Here is a 19,719-nt window from a genome sequence, read left to right on the forward strand (position 1 = left end):
GCTTCCACACGGTCTCATGGGACCTGCTCCTGACACCTCCCGCAGGGCCTCTGTCCGGCTGTTCTCAGAGCCACTCCCACGGTCTGCCGCCTGCTGCTGCAGTGTCACACACACTGCCGCCACCTGCAGGATCCCACATGCCCCCTCCTGAGGCTCCTCCAGACACAGTGCAAGCAGACCTGGCATTTGTTCAAAATGCCATCTGAGACTATGCCAGAGTCTCCTGTGAGCTGTGGAAACCGACGCGACAGCAACAGCTTGCACGGTGGGGAAGCGCCCGCCAGGCGTGGCATGGGCTTGGCGGAAATGGCCCGCAAGGTGTTACGCTGTGTGTGTGCCGAAATGCTCACCAAGACAGACGCCTAGCCCCAATCTCAGTTGTTTCTCAACATGACCTTGGATCTCACCTCTAACTGCACGGGGGTCTGCAAAGCACGACAGCCTATGTGTGTGCTATGTGTGTGCTATGTGTGTGCTAGTGTGTGCACGGGCGCAATGGAAATTCGTGTTTGCATGTGTATGCATGTTTGGTGTGTGTGAGTGGGTGTGCGCTTGCTGTGAGTTGTAGTATAAATAGGTGCATATGAGTCTATACACGTGTATGTGTGTGATTGTGGGGGCACACGTGTGATCTGTTTGAATATACATGTGAGTGGGTTTTTACACGGTATGTGAGTGCACTGGTGAGTATATGTATGTAATCAGTGTTAATATTTGTGCACATTCATGTGTGCACGTGAGTGGGTGCGAGTGCGTGAACGTGTGTGCTAGCTCACCTTGGAAGGTTCCGAAGGACTCGATGGACAGCACCCTCCTCCCGACGGCCGAGAGGCTGCGGCACAGGCGGCAGGAGGACGTGACGGGCAGCTTCTCCTCGCACAGTGCGATGACGCTCTGCACGCACGTGCAGGCCCTCAGACGTGAGCGCGCCCCACCCCAGAGCCCGCCCGCCGGCCCTCCCTCCCGCCATGCCCATTTCAAGTTCTTATTTAAACAAAATGCAATGCCACCAAGCCGCAGGCAAGGAGCCTGTGTGCGGGGGACAGGAGGGTCTGCATGCGTGCGTGTGCGCGGCTCCAGGGAGGGTCTCGGGTGTCAGCCTCCCCGGGGACGCCCGCCATTACCTCGAGGTCTGGCCGGTTCCGCGGATCTTCCGCCTGCATCTGGCGCAGCAGCAGCTCCAGGTCTTGGCTCAGCCTGGGTTCTGGCTCAGCCACGTACTCAAGCGCTGCCTTCAGCGTGGCCCCCAGAGAGTAGATGTGAGCCTGTGGCACCAAAGAGCCCGTTAGTGCCCTGGGGCACGCATGTTCCCGTCCCCCCACGACCAGCACTCGTCGTTCGGAACATGCGCTTTTGGGGACCATACCTGGTCTTTACGAAAGCTGGTGCCAGCACAGCCAAGGCAGCACCTCCCCCGCTGCGCTGTCCTGGCACCGAGCCCGCCGCCCAGTCTCTCTGGTCGGGGGTCCGCACTGGCCCAGGCGCATCAACCAGCGCGCCCGGAGCCCCTCCGCGGTTCCCGCTCGTCCCAGCCCCACCCGAGCACCGAGCCTCTGTGCTGCGCAGACGCCTGGACGTCCTCCCACGGACGCTGCGCCTCTGAGGGCGGGGCCTTTTCAAAAACTGGATATGGACGGGAGAAAAGACGCGGTTTTCTTCCAGTGTGAAAGTCAGTTTTCCTATCTGCATACGGGAGGGTGTGGGCTGTTCAGACCGCGCACGTTGGGCCAGGCCACATGGGAGGCTTGGGCCCGCGGGTCCCGGAGGGTCTGACAGTCGCCGCTGTGGCTTCCCGTGGCTGGGCGTGGCCTGACACCATTCTGTGTTTCTGCTTCGTCCCACAACGATGCATGTGGGGGCTTTATCGTGCCCATTTTATCGACAGGAAACAGAGTCCAGAGAGGTTCAGAAACTTGCCTGGGGCCACACAGCCAGGCCCTGGAGGAGCTGGCAAGGGCCCTGGGCCTCGTGGCTCCAAAGAAGCAGGTGACACAGCACACAGGGGAGGCCCAAGCCCTGACCTAAGGCCAGCTCCCTGCCTTCCTGTCCTGGGGTTCCCTTCCGCAGGCCAGTCCCCCACTCCAGACCCGTGGTGCCCACTCTGGTCAACACCCCATCCAGGACCAGATCCCCGCATGACTGAGTGGCGAGGTCCTGGCGGGTGTGGCTCTTGCTCTGCGTGGTCTCAGACCCCTCCTTTCCAATCTGTTCTCAGATCTAGGATGACCAGTCCTCTCAGGTATCGCACAACTGTCTGGTTTTCGCTGGTCACTTGGCTGAGACCCCCCCTCACTTCGGACCCATCTCTCCATCTCAGCTGCAGGGCACGTGGGGGACCACCCGCTCCACGCGCCCTCCCCACTCAGAGTGTTCCCATGTTTTGCTGGGTGTCCTCATGAAGAGGTCCTTATGCACCCATGTCATGTTCCAACAGCAGGATCACCAGATCCCGGGTTCCATCCGTTGACAATCGTGACAGCTGCTGACAAATTTCTTCTGAAATGACCAGTGGATTTAAACCTGCGTTTCTATGATTATGATTGAGACTGACTATCTGTTCATCTTGACTCGTTTTAAGTTTTTCCTCTTTGTGGACTTTGCTAATTTCTCCACTGGGTTATGCCTTTTTGGGGTTCACTCTTGGCACATCCGGGGACTGGCCCCTGTACTGTGTCACACATGTTCTCTCCGTCACTTGTCTTTTAATTTTGTTCATGTGTCTTTTGGCATTCAGAAATTCTAATGTTTAATTTGGGAAATTGGATTTGTTTTTCCTTTAGCAGCTTCTTAGGAGGACCTTCCCTACCCTGAGATGATAAAAAACAGCTTTCTTATAATATTTTCATAATGCAAACACCTGGCTCTAATCCATTTGAAAACTGTCTGCATGCTGGGACACTCCAGGCACCTGGGTTTGTTTTCCTCCTACTGGAGAGCAACCTCCCAGGACTAACGAAGACGCCCCCTGCTGCCCCCCTAAACCGCCTGCACTGCTCTCAGATCCCAGGGACCGGGCATAGGTCAGCCTCTCCTGCTACACTGGTCTATGTGTCTGTCCCTCTGTCCAGACTGTGCTATTTTAATTGTAGCTTCAGAGTATATCTTCACATCTGGAGGATAAGTCAACCTTCATTTTTCTTTTCAAAAAGTTTTTTACATTTGCCAGGTTGTTGTTTTTTTTTTTAAGGAGGGTGCAGCTCACAGTGGCCCATACGGGGATCGAAGCGGCAACCTTGGTGCTACCAGCACCACACTCTAACCAACTGAGCTAACTGGCCACCCCAACATTTTCAGGTTTAAAATAACAAATATATATTCCCCAATTTTCATTAAAAAACAAAAACAAAAATGGTTGGGATTTTAGTGTATCTGCACTGATGTTGCAGAATTTACGAAGGACCAATGCCTTACAAAATAAAATACTTTAGATGTCAGCAAGATGGCTGAATCGGACTTCCCAGACAGCACCCCCTTTCACAACAATTTGGCAACTGTCCACGGACAAAAGTACCCTTGTGGTTGCTGTGGCATCTAGCACCATACACCAAGGGACCTGGCAGGAGTCTTACCCACCTGTGCGTCAGGTAATAGGCAGACATACCTCAGTCCTGGCTGTGGGCCCTTTAGCCCGACTAGGGAGAAAAGAGGACACAAATAAAATCAGAAATGAAAGAGGAGACATTACAACCAACACCACAGAAATACAAAGGCTCATGAGAGACTATTATGAACAGTTATACGGCTGCAAACTTGACAATCTAGAAAAAATAGATAAATTCCTAGAAACATACAAGATTGAATCACAAAGAAACAGAAAATCTGAATAGACCATTACTAGTAAGCAAATTAAATCAGTAATCAAAAACCTCCCAACAACAACAACAAAAGTGGCTAGGACCAGATGGCTTCACTGGTGAATTTTACCAAACACTTAAAGAAGAATTAATACCAATCCTTCTTAAATTCTTCCTAAAAATTGAAGAGAAGGAAATACTTCCAAACTCATTTTATGAGGTCAGCATCATGCCAGATTAGGACATCACAACGAAGGAAACTACAGACCAATATCCCCAATGACTATAAATGTAAAAATTCTCAACAAAATATTAGCAAACTGAGTTCAAGAGTACATTAAAAGGGATGCAAGGATGATTCAACATCCACAAATCAATCAACTTGATATATCACATTAACAGAACAAAGGATAAAAATCATATGATCATCTCAGTTGATGCAGAAAAGCACCTGACAACATTCGACATCCTTTCACAATAAAAACTCTCACAAATTGAGTACAGATGGAATGTACCTCAACATAACAAAGGTCACAGATGAGAAACCCACAGCACACATTGTCCTCAATGGGGAAAGGTTGACAGCTTTTCCTTTACGATCAGGAACAAGACAGGGAGGTCCACCCTCCCCACTCCTAAACAGTACTGGAAGTCCTGGTCACAGCAGTCTTTTTCTTATTCAAGAAAAAGAAATAAAAGGCACCCAAATTATAAGGGAAGAAGTAAAATTGTCTCTATTTGCAGACAATATGGCCTTATATATAGAAAAACATAGACTCTACCAAAAACCTGTTAGAACTAATTGATGGACTTAGTAAAACTTCAGGATACAAAATCAGCATACAGAAGAAATCCATTGCATTTCTATACACTAATAACAAATATCAGAAAGAGAAATTAAGAAAACAATCTTATTTACTTATTTATAATTGCATCAGAACAATAAAATCCCTAGGAATCAATTTAACCAAGGGGGTGAAAGACCTGTACACTGAAAAGTATAAGACTTTGAGGAAAGAAATTGAAGATGACACAAACAAATAGAAAGATATTGTGTTCATGGATCAGAAGAATATTGGTAAAATGTCCATTCTACCCAAGACACCTATAGATTGAATGCAATTGCTATCAAAATTCCTGTGGCATTTTTCATAGAAACAGAAAAAAAACTAAAATTCATATGGAACCAGAAAAGACCCCAAATAGTCAAAGCAATCCTGAGTGAGCTGGAGGCACTACACCTCCTTATTTCCAACGACATGGCAAAGCTATAGCAATCAAAACAGTGTGGTACTGGCATAGAAACAAACACAGATGAGTGGAACAGAATTGAGAGCCAAGAAATAAGGTCATATTTCATATGACCTTACATATAAGGTCAACTAATTTTTGACACTCGAGTGAATAACACTCAATGGGAAAAGGATGGTCTCTTCAATAAATGGTGCTGGGGACACTGGACAATCACATGTAGAAGAATGAAATTAGACCCTAATCTTACACCACTCACAAAAATGAACTCAAAATGGATTAAAGACTTAAATATAAGACCTGAAACTGTAAAACTTCTAGAAGAAGACAAAGGGAAAAGCTCCTTGTCATGGGTCTTTGGCAGCGATTCTTTGGATAAGACACCAAAAGCACAAGCAAAAAAGAAAAAACAAGTGAGACTACACCAAACTAAAAAGCCTCTGCACAGCAAAAGAAACAACAAAATGTAAAGACAACCTACAGAATGGGAGGAAATAGCTGCAAACCATCTATCTCATAGGGGGTTAATATTCCCAAAATACAAGGGATTTACACAACTCAATAGCAAAAAAAAAAAAAGATCTGATTAAAATGGGCAGAGGAGTGGAACAGACATTTTTCCAAAGAAGACATACCAATAGTCGACAGTTACACAAAAAGATGCTCAACGTCACTAATCATCAAGGAGATGCAAGTTAAAACCACAATGAGCTACCACACCTGTAAGAATGGCCATCATCACGAAGACAAACAATAACGAGTCTGGGTGAGGATGTGGAGGAAAGGGAACCCTTGTGCACTGCTGGTGGGATGTTAATTGGTGCAGCCAGTGTGGAAACCAGTATGGAGGGTCCTCAAAAAATTAAGACTAGAGCTACCTTAGGACCGAGCCGTCCCACTTCTGGGCATTTATCCAGAGGAAATGAAATCATCATCTCCAAGAGATGTCTGCACTCCCGTGTTCACTGCATTAGTCATAGTAGCCAAGACATGGAAACAACCCAAGTGTCTGTCTTCGGATGAATGGATAAAGAAATATGGTGTAGAGACACAGTGGAATATTATTTAGCCTCAAGGAAGAAGGAGGGCCCTGGAGGGCATTATGTCAGTGAGATAAGTCAGACACAGAAAGACAAATACCGTAGGATTTCACTTACATGTGGAATCTGAAAAAGCCAAACTCACAGAAACAAAGAGTAGGACGGGGAGGAGGAAATGGAGAGACATGGGTCAAAGGGTCCTCACTCCCAGCTGTCAGATGAGTAAGTCCCTGGCATGTCATACACAGGATGGTGACAGCCATGAATGATACTGTACTATCAACTTTGAAGTCAGCGGGAGGCAGATCTGAAATGTTCTCACAGTCGAGAATGGTGAGTAGGTGATGGAGCCACCAACCCTCCTACTAGGGGAAATCATTTCACAGTAAACGTTGTCAGACCATCGGGCTGTAGACCTTAAACTTACACAATGTTACGTGTCAGTTATGTCTCAATAAAGCTGGAAAAACACTGCAGTGTGGGGACAGGGTCTGTCGCCTCATTTTGTCATCTTGAGCAAGCAGCTCACTCCACATTTCCAACCTTTCTGCTGCACTGTCTCCCGGGCTTTCCACGTTGTTGCGATTACACATGGAACAGTCTCCATTTCATCTCTCGCTGGGAATTACTAACCCAAAGAAGAGCTGTTTCTTTTCTGAGGTGCATCTTGTTTGCAGCCGGGCCCTGAAGTCTTTTCTTCTGTCATTTCTCATGGAAACCTCTTCGATTCCAGGTCCACAAACCCATCACCTGCAGACGATGCGATCGTGCCCCCACTGCACACTGCTCAGTGTTGGTGTCCTGCTCGGGCCCCATGACAGGGTGAGCCGCACCGACGGTCCCTGAGGTGCTGCCCTACCTCTCACAGAAGACACGGGAACCCCCAACCTCGTCCCCACACGGAGGGCAACCTGCTCTCCACACGTCTCATCCACTGACCATGTCTGTCACACCCAGAGTTCCCTGCTTGGGTCCCCACACAGCCAGCGTCCAGGGCTTCCTGAAGGGGCCAAATTTAAGTCAAGCTGCTGCAGATGCCTAGTTCTGGGGGCCCTACTGGGGGTGGGAGAGAAGGCAGACCCCAAGAGCCCCCACCTACAGGACCTGACAGGCCCAGGCCCCCGCCATGAGTACCAAGGTGAGGACCCCAGCATTTCACGGCCCTGAATAAAATCTGTCTCTGTACCACCGCCAGCAGGCCAGGGTCTGCCCATGTCCCCACCCCTCCCTCTTATGTCCCTCCAGGCACACTGGCACCCATCCACCCATCCATCCATCCATCCATCCATCCATCCATCCACACTTCCTTCCTTCCACACGTGTCCGTCGCTCTCTATGCACATTCTTCCCCCCTCCCTTCTTCTCCTTCTAGTTTTGTATGTATCTGTATTTCTGTGTATCTATCTCTGTCCGTCTCCACCCATCCATCCACTCATCCATGCACCCATCTCTTAGTCTGAAAATAACTCAGCGAAATACTTCTTACTGTGTGTTGGATGGATGCCAGTATCCGCGTCTGTGCCACTCAGGCCATCACACATTCCATCCCATCTGTCTCGGAAGCCACCGGCCTCGATTCAGTCAACCCTACTCCACTTTGGGTCTCAAGACAAACCTCACTTTCTAGAACTGGCTCCAGGGCCTTTCGATCCCAACGAGGACCCTGCAGTTTCCTTACAAGGTGCCACCCCCTAGGCCCAGCCCACTGCCAACATCAAGGCGGTTCCCCCATGTGGACCGTGACCCCCCGAGGCAGGACGCCACCTGCTCTGGCACTGTGAGCCCGGCACTGAGCTCACGGGTGTTTGGGGATAAGTGATGAGCCAGCAGTACAGTGGGTGATGGGCGCCAAGGTCGTCCTGGCTGGGCCCCACGGAAGCCCACACATGGTCAGGGTGACAGGTCAGAGAGAAGCCCTGTGGGGTGGGCTGTGGCTGGGGCCAGCCTGGAATGTTGGTGATGGGCCACATTTTTAGCTCTAGGAAAGTAGGCCACTGCTGGCATTTCCTGAGCAAGGAGTAAGGTGTGCAGGGGACAGTCCCAGGAGGACCATCTGCTGTGTGCCTGGGGATGTGGGAGCCCAAGGCATCATCTCCGCGGGGGAGGGGAGGTAGGAAGGACTGGGCCCAGGAGGGCGGCTCCATGGTGCCTGAGCACACGGAGCGTTCAGCGTGGGACATGGAGGGCTTGGGAGACCCTGTTGTCCTCTCCATGGGAGGATGTAGACACCAGGTCAGGTTGGCAGGGAGGTGGCTGGGGTGTGGCTGCATGAGTGCCAGTCACTAGTGGTTAGGAGGACGCGCAGGTGGGCAGAGGGGTGAGCTCAGCCTGGCCCAACAACCACAGCCTAACCGCCTGGAGCAGCAGTCGCCCCGAGAAGCACATTTGCCGCTGGGTTCCTGAGTCACAGGCAGGAAAGGGCCCTGAGCAGGTGTGATAGGCCCACGGGAGACGTGGGGTCTCCGCAATGTAGCCGTCACTGGTCAGCACACGAGGCCCAGCGATGCTTCGCCACTGTCCTGTCAGTGAGCGTGCAGCGGGGTCTGCACTGAGATGGGTCTGCCCCACCATGTGGCCGTGTCGGCCCTGGGTGCAGCCCAGCGGGAGCTTTTGTCCAGACCCGCCAGGGGCCTGCAGGGCGGCTCTGAGCCCGTCAGGACCCTGGGCGCCTCGGCTCCCCCAGGGGGCAGGTTAACTATTGTTTTGCCCAGGGCCATGCAGGTGAATCCAGCAAAACGTATGAAAGGAAGTTCCAGAACATCCCGCGCAGCATGACACTCTTCAGAAAGTTAAAAACAGCACAAAGGAAATCATGTTGCTTTTAGGGATCCGTAAGCGTGAGATGGGGACAAAAGAACACAGAGGGGTGCCGGTCACCAGGGACAGGGAGCAGCAGTGGTGGGAGGGGCTGGTTCTCAAGGCCGTGCCAAGCGAGCGGGCAGAGGTCAGAAGGGCCCGCCCAGGCAGGAGAATGGCCGCGCTAGGACCATGAGGACGGTTGTGGACCCTGCAGTCCAGGACCATGAGGACGGTTGTGGACCCTGCAGTCCAGGACCATGAGGACGGTTGTGGACCCTGCAGTCCAGGACCATGAGGACGGTTCTGGACCCTGCAGTCCAGGACCATGAGGACGGTTGTGGACCCTGCAGTCCAGGACCATGAGGACGGTTGTGGACCCTGCAGTCCAGGACCATGAGGACGGTTCTGGACCCTGCAGTCCAGGACCATGAGGACGGTTGTGGACCCTGCAGTCCAGGACCATGAGGACGGTTCTGGACCCTGCAGTCCAGGACCATGAGGACGGTTGTGGACTCTGCAGTCCAGGACCATGAGGACGGTTGTGGACCCCTGCAGTCCAGGACCATGAGGACGGTTCTGGACCTCTGCAGTCCAGGACCATGAGGACGGTTGTGGACCCTGCAGTCCAGGACCATGAGGACGGTTGTGGACCCTGCAGTCCAGGACCATGAGGACGGTTGTGGACCCTGCAGTCCAGGACCATGAGGACGGTTGTGGACCCCTGCAGTCCAGGACCATGAGGACGGTTCTGGACCTCTGCAGTCCAGGACCATGAGGACGGTTCTGGACCCTGCAGTCCAGGACCATGAGGACGGTTGTGGACCCTGCAGTCCAGGACCATGAGGACGGTTGTGGACCCTGCAGTCCAGGACCATGAGGACGGTTGTGGACTCTGCAGTCCAGGACCATGAGGACGGTTGTGGACCCCTGCAGTCCAGGACCATGAGGACGGTTCTGGACCTCTGCAGTCCAGGACCATGAGGACGGTTCTGGACCCTGCAGTCCAGGACCATGAGGACGGTTGTGGACCCTGCAGTCCAGGAACATGAGGACGGTTGTGGACCCTGCAGTCCAGGACCATGAGGACGGTTCTGGACCCTGCAGTCCAGGACCATGAGGACGGTTCTGGACCCTGCAGTCCAGGACCATGAGGACGGTTGTGGACCCTGCAGTCCAGGACCATGAGGACGGTTGTGGACCCTGCAGTCCAGAACCACATAAAACCCAGTGGAGGCCCAGTGGCATCGCAAGGCCCACCCTGCGCTCCACAGCTGACCCAGACTCACAGGGCAGTGAGCCCGAGCCCAGCTGATTTTAAAGTAAGATGAAGCCTAGGAGGGGCCCATCCTCTACTCATTCTGAGGTAAAAATTTAACCTCGTGTTGCTAAGCTAATGAATGGGCCTTTACTGGGAAGAGTTTTGAGTTGGTAATTACTTGTTTATTTACTAACGATGGGTTTACTTTTCTCCATCTTAGGGGACTGTGGGTGCCACAAAGATAGAAACCATGAATGGACCATGGCCCACTGTGTGCCAGAGCCCAGCTGGCCCGCAGTGGACGGACAAATGGGCCTGTGCAGGGACACCCATCCCTGCTCACGTCCTTGGCCATGCTGGCACTGTCGCTCTGGCACCTCGTCAGCCTGTGTGTGGCTGTCGCTCACATGCCCGAACCACTGTCCAGAGGTCACGTGTCACCTCACAGGTGTGGCCCATCTGCCAATCCTCAGAGAGGGACAATTCCCACCAGCCACCAGTGGTAGGTCACGTGAGGCAGTTTTAATGTTAAATGTACTAGATTCACACTCTAGAGACGCATTTACTACTGTGATGACAACCATGCGTTCAAAAGCGAGCTGTCACCGGGGCCCCAGCTGCCCATGAGGGACCTCGCGTCTGACAGGTGGGTGTGCAGCCACGGCAGCCGGCTCGGCCGCCAACAATCTGGGATGCCCACGTAGTGCCCGTGTTAATGGCACACCACCTGCTACCACTCACCTCAAAGGTGTTCCCGGTCACATCAAACTCCGGGGGGACGAAGGCTCCCTCAGGGTCATCTGGGGAAGGACAGAGAAGCCACTCTGATCACAGGCCTTGAACTCTCCAGGGGCCAGCGTCTGCCTCCCGCCCTCCCCGTCCCTGCGTCCCTGAGGTTAGAAAGGGAAGACGGCAGCTCCAATGGGAAGGAGGAGAGCATGCCGCCTGGCTTCCAGGGGAGGAGAGCTTCAGGCACCCAGCCTGGGCGACAGGCCAGGCCAGAGCTCGGCCCTCCCTGGTCCTAAAGGGCTGCTCCCACCTCATCCTCCCTCAGTGATGCCTGGGGCTGGAGATCCCATCAGGTGACCAAGGAAGCCAGGCTCCGTGTCACCCGCCTGCCACCCCACAGGCATTGTCCCGGCCCCAGCCATGCCCTGGTCCTTACCGCTGAGCTGCTCCATGAAGCACACGTTCCCGCTGGTGTTGAAAGCCAGGGTGTCTGGCGTGATGCAGAGCGTGTGGAAGATGGCCGAGTGGGCGACACTGCGCATGGACAGGCTGCACTCCAGGCACACCGCCCAGGCCTCCTGCTCGCTGAGGCCGCTGTCCCGCAGGGAAAGGATGTCGGCCAGGGACACGTTCTCCTGCCAGCACAGGCCTCGCTGATGGACCGGTCTGCGGACAGGCCCTGTTGCCCACAGGCCCCTCCCCGGAAGGCCCAGCCCCAAATGGCTGGACCAATTCTCAGCCGCAGACATGTGACAGCGTTTTACTTTCTGTCAGGAACGAGGCTCTGGGCAAGGCCTTCTTAAAAAAGCACCAGCGAGCCATCCCGCTGTTTCCCGGGTATCAGAGCCATACGGCATCTAGGGAGGTGTGCACGCCTGCAGCCGCGACCTGGGCCCATCCCGTGGCCCCTGCAAGCTGGGACACCCCCACCGCAGGCTCACACATGGCTCGCACATGGGGAGCTGCTTGGTGTGGGCTGTGCGGACGGAGTCCACCCCAGGACAGTGCAGGTGTGTGCAGGGAGCTGCGGATGCAGCTGACGGCGTGAGCAGGCACACGGTAATACACACATGGACACTCGCCGCACACACTTCATACAGAGACCATCACGTGGCTGCTGCACAGCCACCCCTCACGGTGCCCCGTGCAGGCCACCCTCCAGATCTGCCTCTGTGAGAGCGTGGCTGTGCTTGTGTCACCAACACTCACATGTCACACAACACACCTCACACGCACACCGACATATACCAACATGCACTCACACACACGTTTACTCACACAGATTGCACGCACACACATGCTCACACACACACTCCTGGCCCACAGCATGGCTCCCCCGCGCTCCCCTAGGCCACCACACCTATTCCTGGTGGGAGCACCTAAACAGGGACATTTTCTCTGTGTGATTTTATGGGGTGACTTCCATGGGTCCTGAGTCACAGCTTCTGTGTGATGAGGCCTCCACTTACAGCCAGACGGTCTCAGTCTCCCCAAACCCTGCTGTTGCAACGAGGAGGCGGGATTCAGCCGAAAAGTGGACAGAGCAGAAGGACGCTGCTGCTCCCGACGGGAAGTCTCGCTGCACGCTGAGGGTCGCAAACCCTGGGCCCATGGTCACCGGCCCTCTGGGACCTGCTTTGCTCCTGCCTGCTCCAGCCCAGGTGGGAGGAATCACCCTCCCTTGCCCAAGTCCACAGCCCGAGCAGGGCAGGCGGGAGGATGGCCGTCCTTGACTAATGGGCTAGAGACAAGGACAGAGACAGGCCGGGCTGCAGGGGTGAGCCGCCCACGGCCCCCACCAGAATCCCAGTGGATGCCCCTCACGACCCCCTGACAGACAGGCCGTGAGGGTCCTGCACCACAAAGCTCAGTCCCTGCCGATGTTTACTGAGCATCCCCAGGCCTGTGAGAGGTCTCTCCAGCCGCCAAACCGCAGGCCTGGGAGGCTTTGCACTGCGCCCTGTTGGGGGTCTGTGTGCTTGCCCAAAACAGTCCCCAATTCGTAACTATCACCCCCTGAAACTCTTCTTGGGTCTGCAGTTGCCTGCTGCTCTGAGCTCGTTTTGGTACAGACGTCACATGAACCCTATAGGGCACAGTGGGAACTTCCCTCCTTCATAGGCTGCCCCCGGCCATGGGCTCCTGTAGGCAGGGACAAGGTCCCCATCCATGTTTGAGTCCCCAAGCCCAGCCCAGCACTCGTCCTACAGCTGCTGGATGACTCCGGAGGGACAGACTGCTCCTTACCCCTTAGCGGGGTCAGGGACCGGGAGAAGCCCTGCCCGGTGCCCAAACCTGGCACCTGGCATCTTCCTGTCCAAGCCTGCCCTGTCCTCGCCCCCGCAGGCCCTTGCCTCCCGATGGCCTGGCATCTTCCTCTTGTGCGGCCATGGTCCTGTCTTGAAACCGTGCCCTTTGCTGGCACGGTGCAGCAGTGCCATCTGCAGGTGACCAGGGCCGGCTGGCCACAACCACCTGGCCTTGCTGGGTGGGGTCGGCCCACTCACCACGTGCACCAGGGTTCCAGCAGAGTCCTCACGTATTGGCGCCCAAGGGCCAGGTGTCCCTGGGGCACATGCCAGAGTGAAGCTGCCAGGACACAGATTGTGGCATCATCCACGTCACACTGGCCACCAAGTTGTTTTCCAAAGGCTGTTCCCCAGCAGCGTGGGGCACCTCCTGGCCATCCCAGCCCACTCCAGCTGCCGTGTAGCTTTTTGGTTCTTGCCAAACTGGGTTCCTGGAAAGATGTTCACAGCGGGTGTGTTTTGCATTATAATGAAGTCAAAGATCTTCTCATGTGCTCACGGCCTATTTGGATTTTCTCGGGTGACACCGTGGAGGGACATTCCAGGGGCTCCTTGGGGACCTGTAGTTCTATTTCTTGATCTCACTGTACAGTCAGTTGTTGCAACTGGCGAGCTCCTATGTGTCCTGCAGTTTGTACGTGTCCTGGGTCTGGCGCCCGCCATGCCTCCCTGGGCCCTGTCCTGGCTCTGGCGGGGGCTCCTTCTCACGGCCTACGCAGGTGACACAGCAGCTTCGCTCCTCCCTTACCTTACACAGGTGGCTTTCAGGGTGCGACTTGACCCCAGACTGCTGGAGCAGGTAGAGTCACGTAGATTTAAAACCTTCTACCCCGACCTGGTGCCGTGTGTGCGGGAAGCAGAAAGCCGCACCTGGTATGTTCTCAGGGGCAGGACATGGCCTGCTCCGGGGCTCTGGCCTCGGGCACCGGCCTCCTGCGTTATGAGAGCACACCCACAGGCAGTGCCTGTCTCTCCAGAGAGGACGTGAGAAGTTGGAAGAGCCCCTGAATGGTCCTGCTGGATGCTGTGACAACGGTGGTCCCACTTCACCTGGATGCCCTGGTCACAGGACAGAGCCCCGACCCCCTGCATTGTGCACAGCTTGGGGGGAGGTGGCACCACGGGCAGCTCCCAAGACAGGGGTCAGGGTGGCAGCTTTGCGTCCAATCCTGGCTCTTGCTGACTATTTGGCACCAGTCCCTGCTTGGTGCCGGCACAGCGGAAGGCACAGCGGAAACGGGCTGAGTGTGGGGCAGCTCCATGCGCTGGGGGGAAGGGGGGAAGGGGAGCGAGGAGGTGAGTCTTCTCACAGATTGCCTGGAATGTGTCCCCTGGAGAGTTTTGAAGGCTGCGTGGTCCATCTTTCTTCTTCCATCAAAGCCGCGGAGAAATCCAAAGGTCGATTTATTCCCTCGCCTCTCTTCTCTGCAGATTTTTTCTTGCCGAGTCCAGGCCACCATAGGGGAAGGGGGCAGTGCCGACCCTGGGCACTGTCTCAGCGGCCCTTCCTGCCTGGCCGTGGCTTCCTGAGACAGACCTGCTGCTCAGAAGGAAGGGCTGAGCTCCTCAGGCAGGAGCTCCTGGGGAAGTGGGCTGGGGCGGGAGAAGGCGGGAGGCCCTGGGGACTGCTGCTGCGGTTGCAAGGAAGCCCCTTCTCTACTCAAGGAGGCGTGGCTAGGTCTGACTCGCTGTTAGTGGGCTTGCCCAGATAGGCATGTGAAGGGTCTTCAGTGCCAGCCGTTCAGAGTGAAGCCGTCTGGCAACGGCTGCATGACACCTCGGCAGTGAGCACCGGGAGCCCAGAGATCCAGGCACTTGCCTGCTGGTAAGCGTGGAAGGCCCTGTGCCCAGGCCCCACAGCCTGGGAGAGGAGAGGGTTTTCCTGGGAGCGGCTGCATCCTCTGGCGGGTCACCTCTCACACAGAAGGGCCTGGCTTGTTCACCATCACGGAGTTTATTCACTTGCCCCAAACCCACAGCCAGTGGGGCACGATGGCGAAGCCAGAGCTACAGGGTCAAACCCTGGCCAGGTGGGGATTGGCCTCTCTGCCAGTCACACACAACCTGGCTCTGTGGGCACAAACCCCACGTGACAGAGACTCCTGGCCCCTGTTCACTTTGGGTGGGGGACAACCTGAGTGAGGGTGGGGTTCTCTGTGAGCAGGAAGTAGCCCTTCGTCCCGTGCCTCCCCCTTCCCACCCCTCAATGGTCTGACCTGATTGGGCTCAGCTGGCGGCACCTCCCGCTGACCTCCAGGGGCCGATGACTGGAGGAAAACAGCTCTGCCCCCCAGCCTCTACCCAAGCCCATAATGAGGAGCCAACCCCTGCTGAGCGCCAACTTCAGTGACAGCCCACCCACGACTGTCCCAATTTAAGGCCGGTGGGGGGCGGTGAGAGCAGCTGCGGGATCCCTGCTGCCACGACCTGGCCCACAGGGAGTGGGGGCGGGAGGCACCCTGCCCGGAAACTCTTGCGGACCCCTCCGCCAGGGAAGGTTAGTGGGGGGTCCCACCTTGGGGTGGGGGCTCACCTCGTCCTCGGGCAGAGTGGGGAGACGCTCAAAGTCGTAGAAATCTAGATCCTTGCCGTCCTCCTCGTAAAAATCCGCGGCGGCAGGGTCCATGGCCTGCATCCTGCGAGCGTGGCAACGGCGCCGCGCACTCGGTCCCCGCCGGCCTCCGCGTTCCGCGCCGAGCAGGAGTCTCCTGGCGGCCTCGCCTCGGCCCTTCCGCGGCCTCTGCGCCAGGGCCGGCCAGGCTGGCTCCGCGGGCCGGGTCTGGCTACGCGCGCCCGAGCGCCATGGCAACGCGCCCCGTGCCGTCCGGCGCGGCCCCCGCCTGCCTCGCCCTCGGCGCGCCCCGCCCGCGCGCCTGCCGCAGTGTCACCCGAGCCGGGGAAGGGGGGACACTTGGGGCGGAACTGGGGGATGCGGGCGCTCGCAAGGCTGCGCTTACTTTGGCTGGCGCTTGGGTCCCTCGGGGACGTGGGCCGCTTTCTGGGCGGGGGGCGGGGAATGGCTAGCTCGGGAGGGGCTGGCGCCGTTTGGGGGCGGGGCCAAGCCTGTGTCCCGTGTTCTAAGAGGTGCCGCAGGTTGCTGCCCGAGGCTGCGCCCACTTGGGCACACGCAGGGTCCAGGGCCGGGGCCTACCTCCCAGGAGAGCGGTGGGCGGGTCATCGACCCTCCACCGTGTCCCTGCTCCTTCCCTCGCTGGCCTTGGGACGGGGCTGCCGCAGTCCCCGCAGGGGGTGGTGGCTGCGGAGGCGCCCAGGCCGCTGCGCTGGGCTGGCAGGCGCGGGGCTGGCAGAGGCCAACGCAGGGACCGGTCTGAGACGCTGGAGCTTGGCCTGTCCCCTTGCTGGAGTTAGAGTCCCATGGACGATATGTGGAGACCAACAATTACAGCTTTACCCGCACCTTGCCAGCCAGCCTTCTGCGTATGAAACAGAAACCGGAAGACCAGACAACCTCTCCTATTTTGGCAGCTGGCTAGCCATTCAGCCCTTCACTTCCCCATTGGGGTCCGTTAGCTGGGCTTCTGTCAGCACCAGTGTGAGCCTTGCCCCAAGCTGGCGCCTGTGGTTGGGCAAAGAGCCAGGATCCAACCCCCAGGGTAATTTACCAATGGGTGGATAGTAATCTCACCACACTGGGTGCGCATGGGTGCCCTCCACTCCAACCCCTCAGAGAGCAGGTGTGGCAGCCCTGTCCCCACAGCCTAGCCTGGCCAGGCACACAGCAGGCATTCCATCACTGCTGCTGTGTGGTGAGGCAGAGCTTGGGGCAGGCGCTTTAAAGTCCCAGGTGCAGGGGGCAGGTGCACTAGTTCTTAACGTTCTGTCCTTGGGTCAAGTCTCTGTGGCCTCTGGTCTGGGGATGTGACACCCAAGGATGTGAGGGCCTCCCATGTCAATGGAGAAACAGACGGGCAGTGAGGCCCTCAGGATGGCGGCCGGGTGGGTGCTGGGCAGCCTTCCCTTGGGCCCACCCAACTCAACTGAAGAAGAAATCCGGGGAGCCTCCCCCACCCTGGGGCATTTGGAAGCTGGGAGCAGCAGACGGGGTGGGTAGGCTGGCGTGGGTGGGTGGGGGCAGCAGGAGCTGCAGAAAAGGCATCTCGCAGCAGTGTGACTTGGGCCCTGAGCGCTCTCTGTGCACACCACACAGGGACTCAGAAGGAGAGGTTCCAGCACTCGGTGCAGACCCTGTGTCTGCATGGCCACTTCTGCCTGCTCTGTAGCTCCTGGCCTGAGCTGCCTCCCTGACCTACCCCCATTCAGTGCCCAGGACAGGGGGCCCCCAATGGCCACATTCTCCCGCAAAGTCTGCACCCTGCTGGTCTCTGGCCCTTGTCACACTCAGACACTGTCAGGACTTGGTCTTGTGCTTCTGAGCCCCGACTCTCCGCCAGATGGGGCTCCCTCCAGTCCCAGGGCACGCAGGGCGCTGAGCTGGGCCAGGCGCGTGCGTGGCGGCTGGAGAGGGTCTCCAAGCCTTGGCTGGCATGTTCCCTGGAAGAATTTTGAAAAGCTGTCAAACCACTTGCACATTGTGAAGTCGACATCTACATTACAAAATAAACATAAAAATGTAAATAATTGCAATGAGTGTCCTATCTGGTGTGGTGTAAATATTGACATTTTGAAATAAAGTTGTCAATCACTCTTGTAAATGCTCCCCATGAGCCGTTACAGAAAAATCAACATGTTTTTCTGTAACAGTCAGAAACCTTCACTGTGACATTTGTTCACTAAACTCATTATAGTCGTCAAATTTTGCCCAGAACTTTACTGGGACATATTTTTGTGCTTTAAAGTTTCTATAGGTTCCCCACCACACTTTTTGGCAACAAGTACACATGTAAGTTTTAATAAATTGAATATTTAATAAATACATTTTTTGACCATTAGACTCATTTGATGTTATCAAAGCCTTTGGGCAAAGTAAGTGACCATGTTTCTCTGAGAGATGGGGACAAATGCACACGGACAGCAGACCCCTGACCTGCTGCTGGGAGCGGAGCTACCTTGTCACTCTGTGGCTGTCACTTTGTTCTACATACCCTGACTTGTCCCTGTCCTGCCTGGCTCTCTGTGGGGGGTGCTGGAGAGTAGGGGGAGTCCCCTCGCCCCTGTTCTTCTCTGGGTGGGGGCCGGCAGTTGGGTCTGTTTCCAGCCTCTCTCTGAGAACCAGCCTCAGGACCCCAGCCCCAGTGCGGCCACCCCCACTCCTCAGAGGTCTGGGCCTTGGGTTCTCACAGCCCCATACCTTTGCCTTCCCGCCCCTCGGGGTGGGGGGAGCTGCCTTTGCAGTCACTGTGATCAGGGAGCCTCATGCTGTCTGCCTTCCAGCCTTCCGGGTCTGAGCACACAGCTCCCAGCACGGCCGTCCTCTCCATGCAAGTAACTGGTGTGGCTTCCGTGTTCCCACTGGGTCCAGGCCTGCATAGCCCATCAGGAGGTCGTGTTGATCTGCCACCTGCTTCTTGTTGCAGTCACACAAATGTGCACCCGAGTGACAGAATTGGGGTGTGAGCAAGCAAGCGTGTGGTTCCCAGAGGTGACATGCAGGGGCCAGGGACTTGCATCTCAGCTCACAGTGCCCCAGGCCTCCTGCTCACTTTGCCTTCTTGGGGACTCACTCTGGACATGTGCTTCTGCACAGGGCTTGGGACGCACGGGGTCACTGTGGACATGGGTTCCCGTCCCACTGCCCTGCTCGTCACATGCCTGGATTGGGGACGCTCAAATACTCAAATGTGACTTCTCACACTGGAGAGCTGGAGAGAGACGGGGGTTTGCCACTTCATGAGAGAGTGTTGATGAGGGACCTGGGCCGGGCCTGTGGGAGGAGGCAGAGCCGGGAAGGGCCAGCCCCGCATGAGCTGGGGTCTGATCAGGAAGCTGCATCTCTAACACCCCAGTGTGAGGACTGTCCCTCGGGCGGGCGGCATGTCTGTCCTCACACATGTCTGTGTGTCCACGGCCTCCAGGAGACCCCTCCCTCCTGGCCCACAGGAGCCAGCTCGGTGGAGTTACCCTGTCCCCGACCCCCATGCCTGCAGGCTGACTGTCTCACTGTGAGATGGACGCTCCTCTCCCAGGAGTGGTGACTGCAGGTCACGTCTGGACAAACTCTCTCTAATGCCCCTTCCTGTTCCTCCCGCCCTCCCAAATGGCCATCACTAAGATTTGACCCTTGACCCCGGCCTTCCCAGGGCCCCATCCTCCACCCTGGCCCCTGTGTCCTCACGGGGTTCTTACTCTGTCCCTCTGTCCCCAGCCTCTGGGCACACGGACCCCCGCAGAGGCAGGACTGGCCTCCATTAGGGCCGCTAGTCACCCTTCCTGACTTTTGGGCTGGGGAACATGCTTTGATCTTGGATCCAACAGACAGCACTATGTGTGAAGATGACACCTAGGCCAAAGGCCCGAGAGCACCTGCTTCTCCACCCCAAGAAACGCCGAGGCCATGGGGCAGGTGGCGGGACGCAGGCGCAATGTGGGCACCGAGTAGGGACACATGGTGCCCCCTGCAG

General features: G+C 56.2%; 1 protein-coding gene across 1 annotated transcript in view; it reads right to left on the reverse strand.

Annotated features, from left to right (window-relative positions):
- The window catches only part of KNDC1 (kinase non-catalytic C-lobe domain containing 1), a 51,835-nt gene extending 35,835 nt beyond the window's left edge, over window positions 1-16,000 (reverse strand). Inside the window, exons 1-5 of the mRNA XM_033131018.1 lie at window positions 15,714-16,000; window positions 11,308-11,506; window positions 10,884-10,942; window positions 1,125-1,265; window positions 777-894 (exon numbers count right to left, since the gene is read on the reverse strand). Coding sequence (XP_032986909.1) covers window positions 777-894; window positions 1,125-1,265; window positions 10,884-10,942; window positions 11,308-11,506; window positions 15,714-15,815 — 619 coding nt within the window. The 5' untranslated portion in view covers window positions 15,816-16,000. The remainder of the gene's footprint in view (window positions 1-776; window positions 895-1,124; window positions 1,266-10,883; window positions 10,943-11,307; window positions 11,507-15,713) is intronic.
- Window positions 16,001-19,719: the final 3,719 nt, after the last annotated feature.

This window comes from Rhinolophus ferrumequinum, chromosome 16 (genome assembly GCF_004115265.2).
Source record: "Rhinolophus ferrumequinum isolate MPI-CBG mRhiFer1 chromosome 16, mRhiFer1_v1.p, whole genome shotgun sequence".
Lineage (NCBI taxonomy): Eukaryota > Metazoa > Chordata > Mammalia > Chiroptera > Rhinolophidae > Rhinolophus > Rhinolophus ferrumequinum.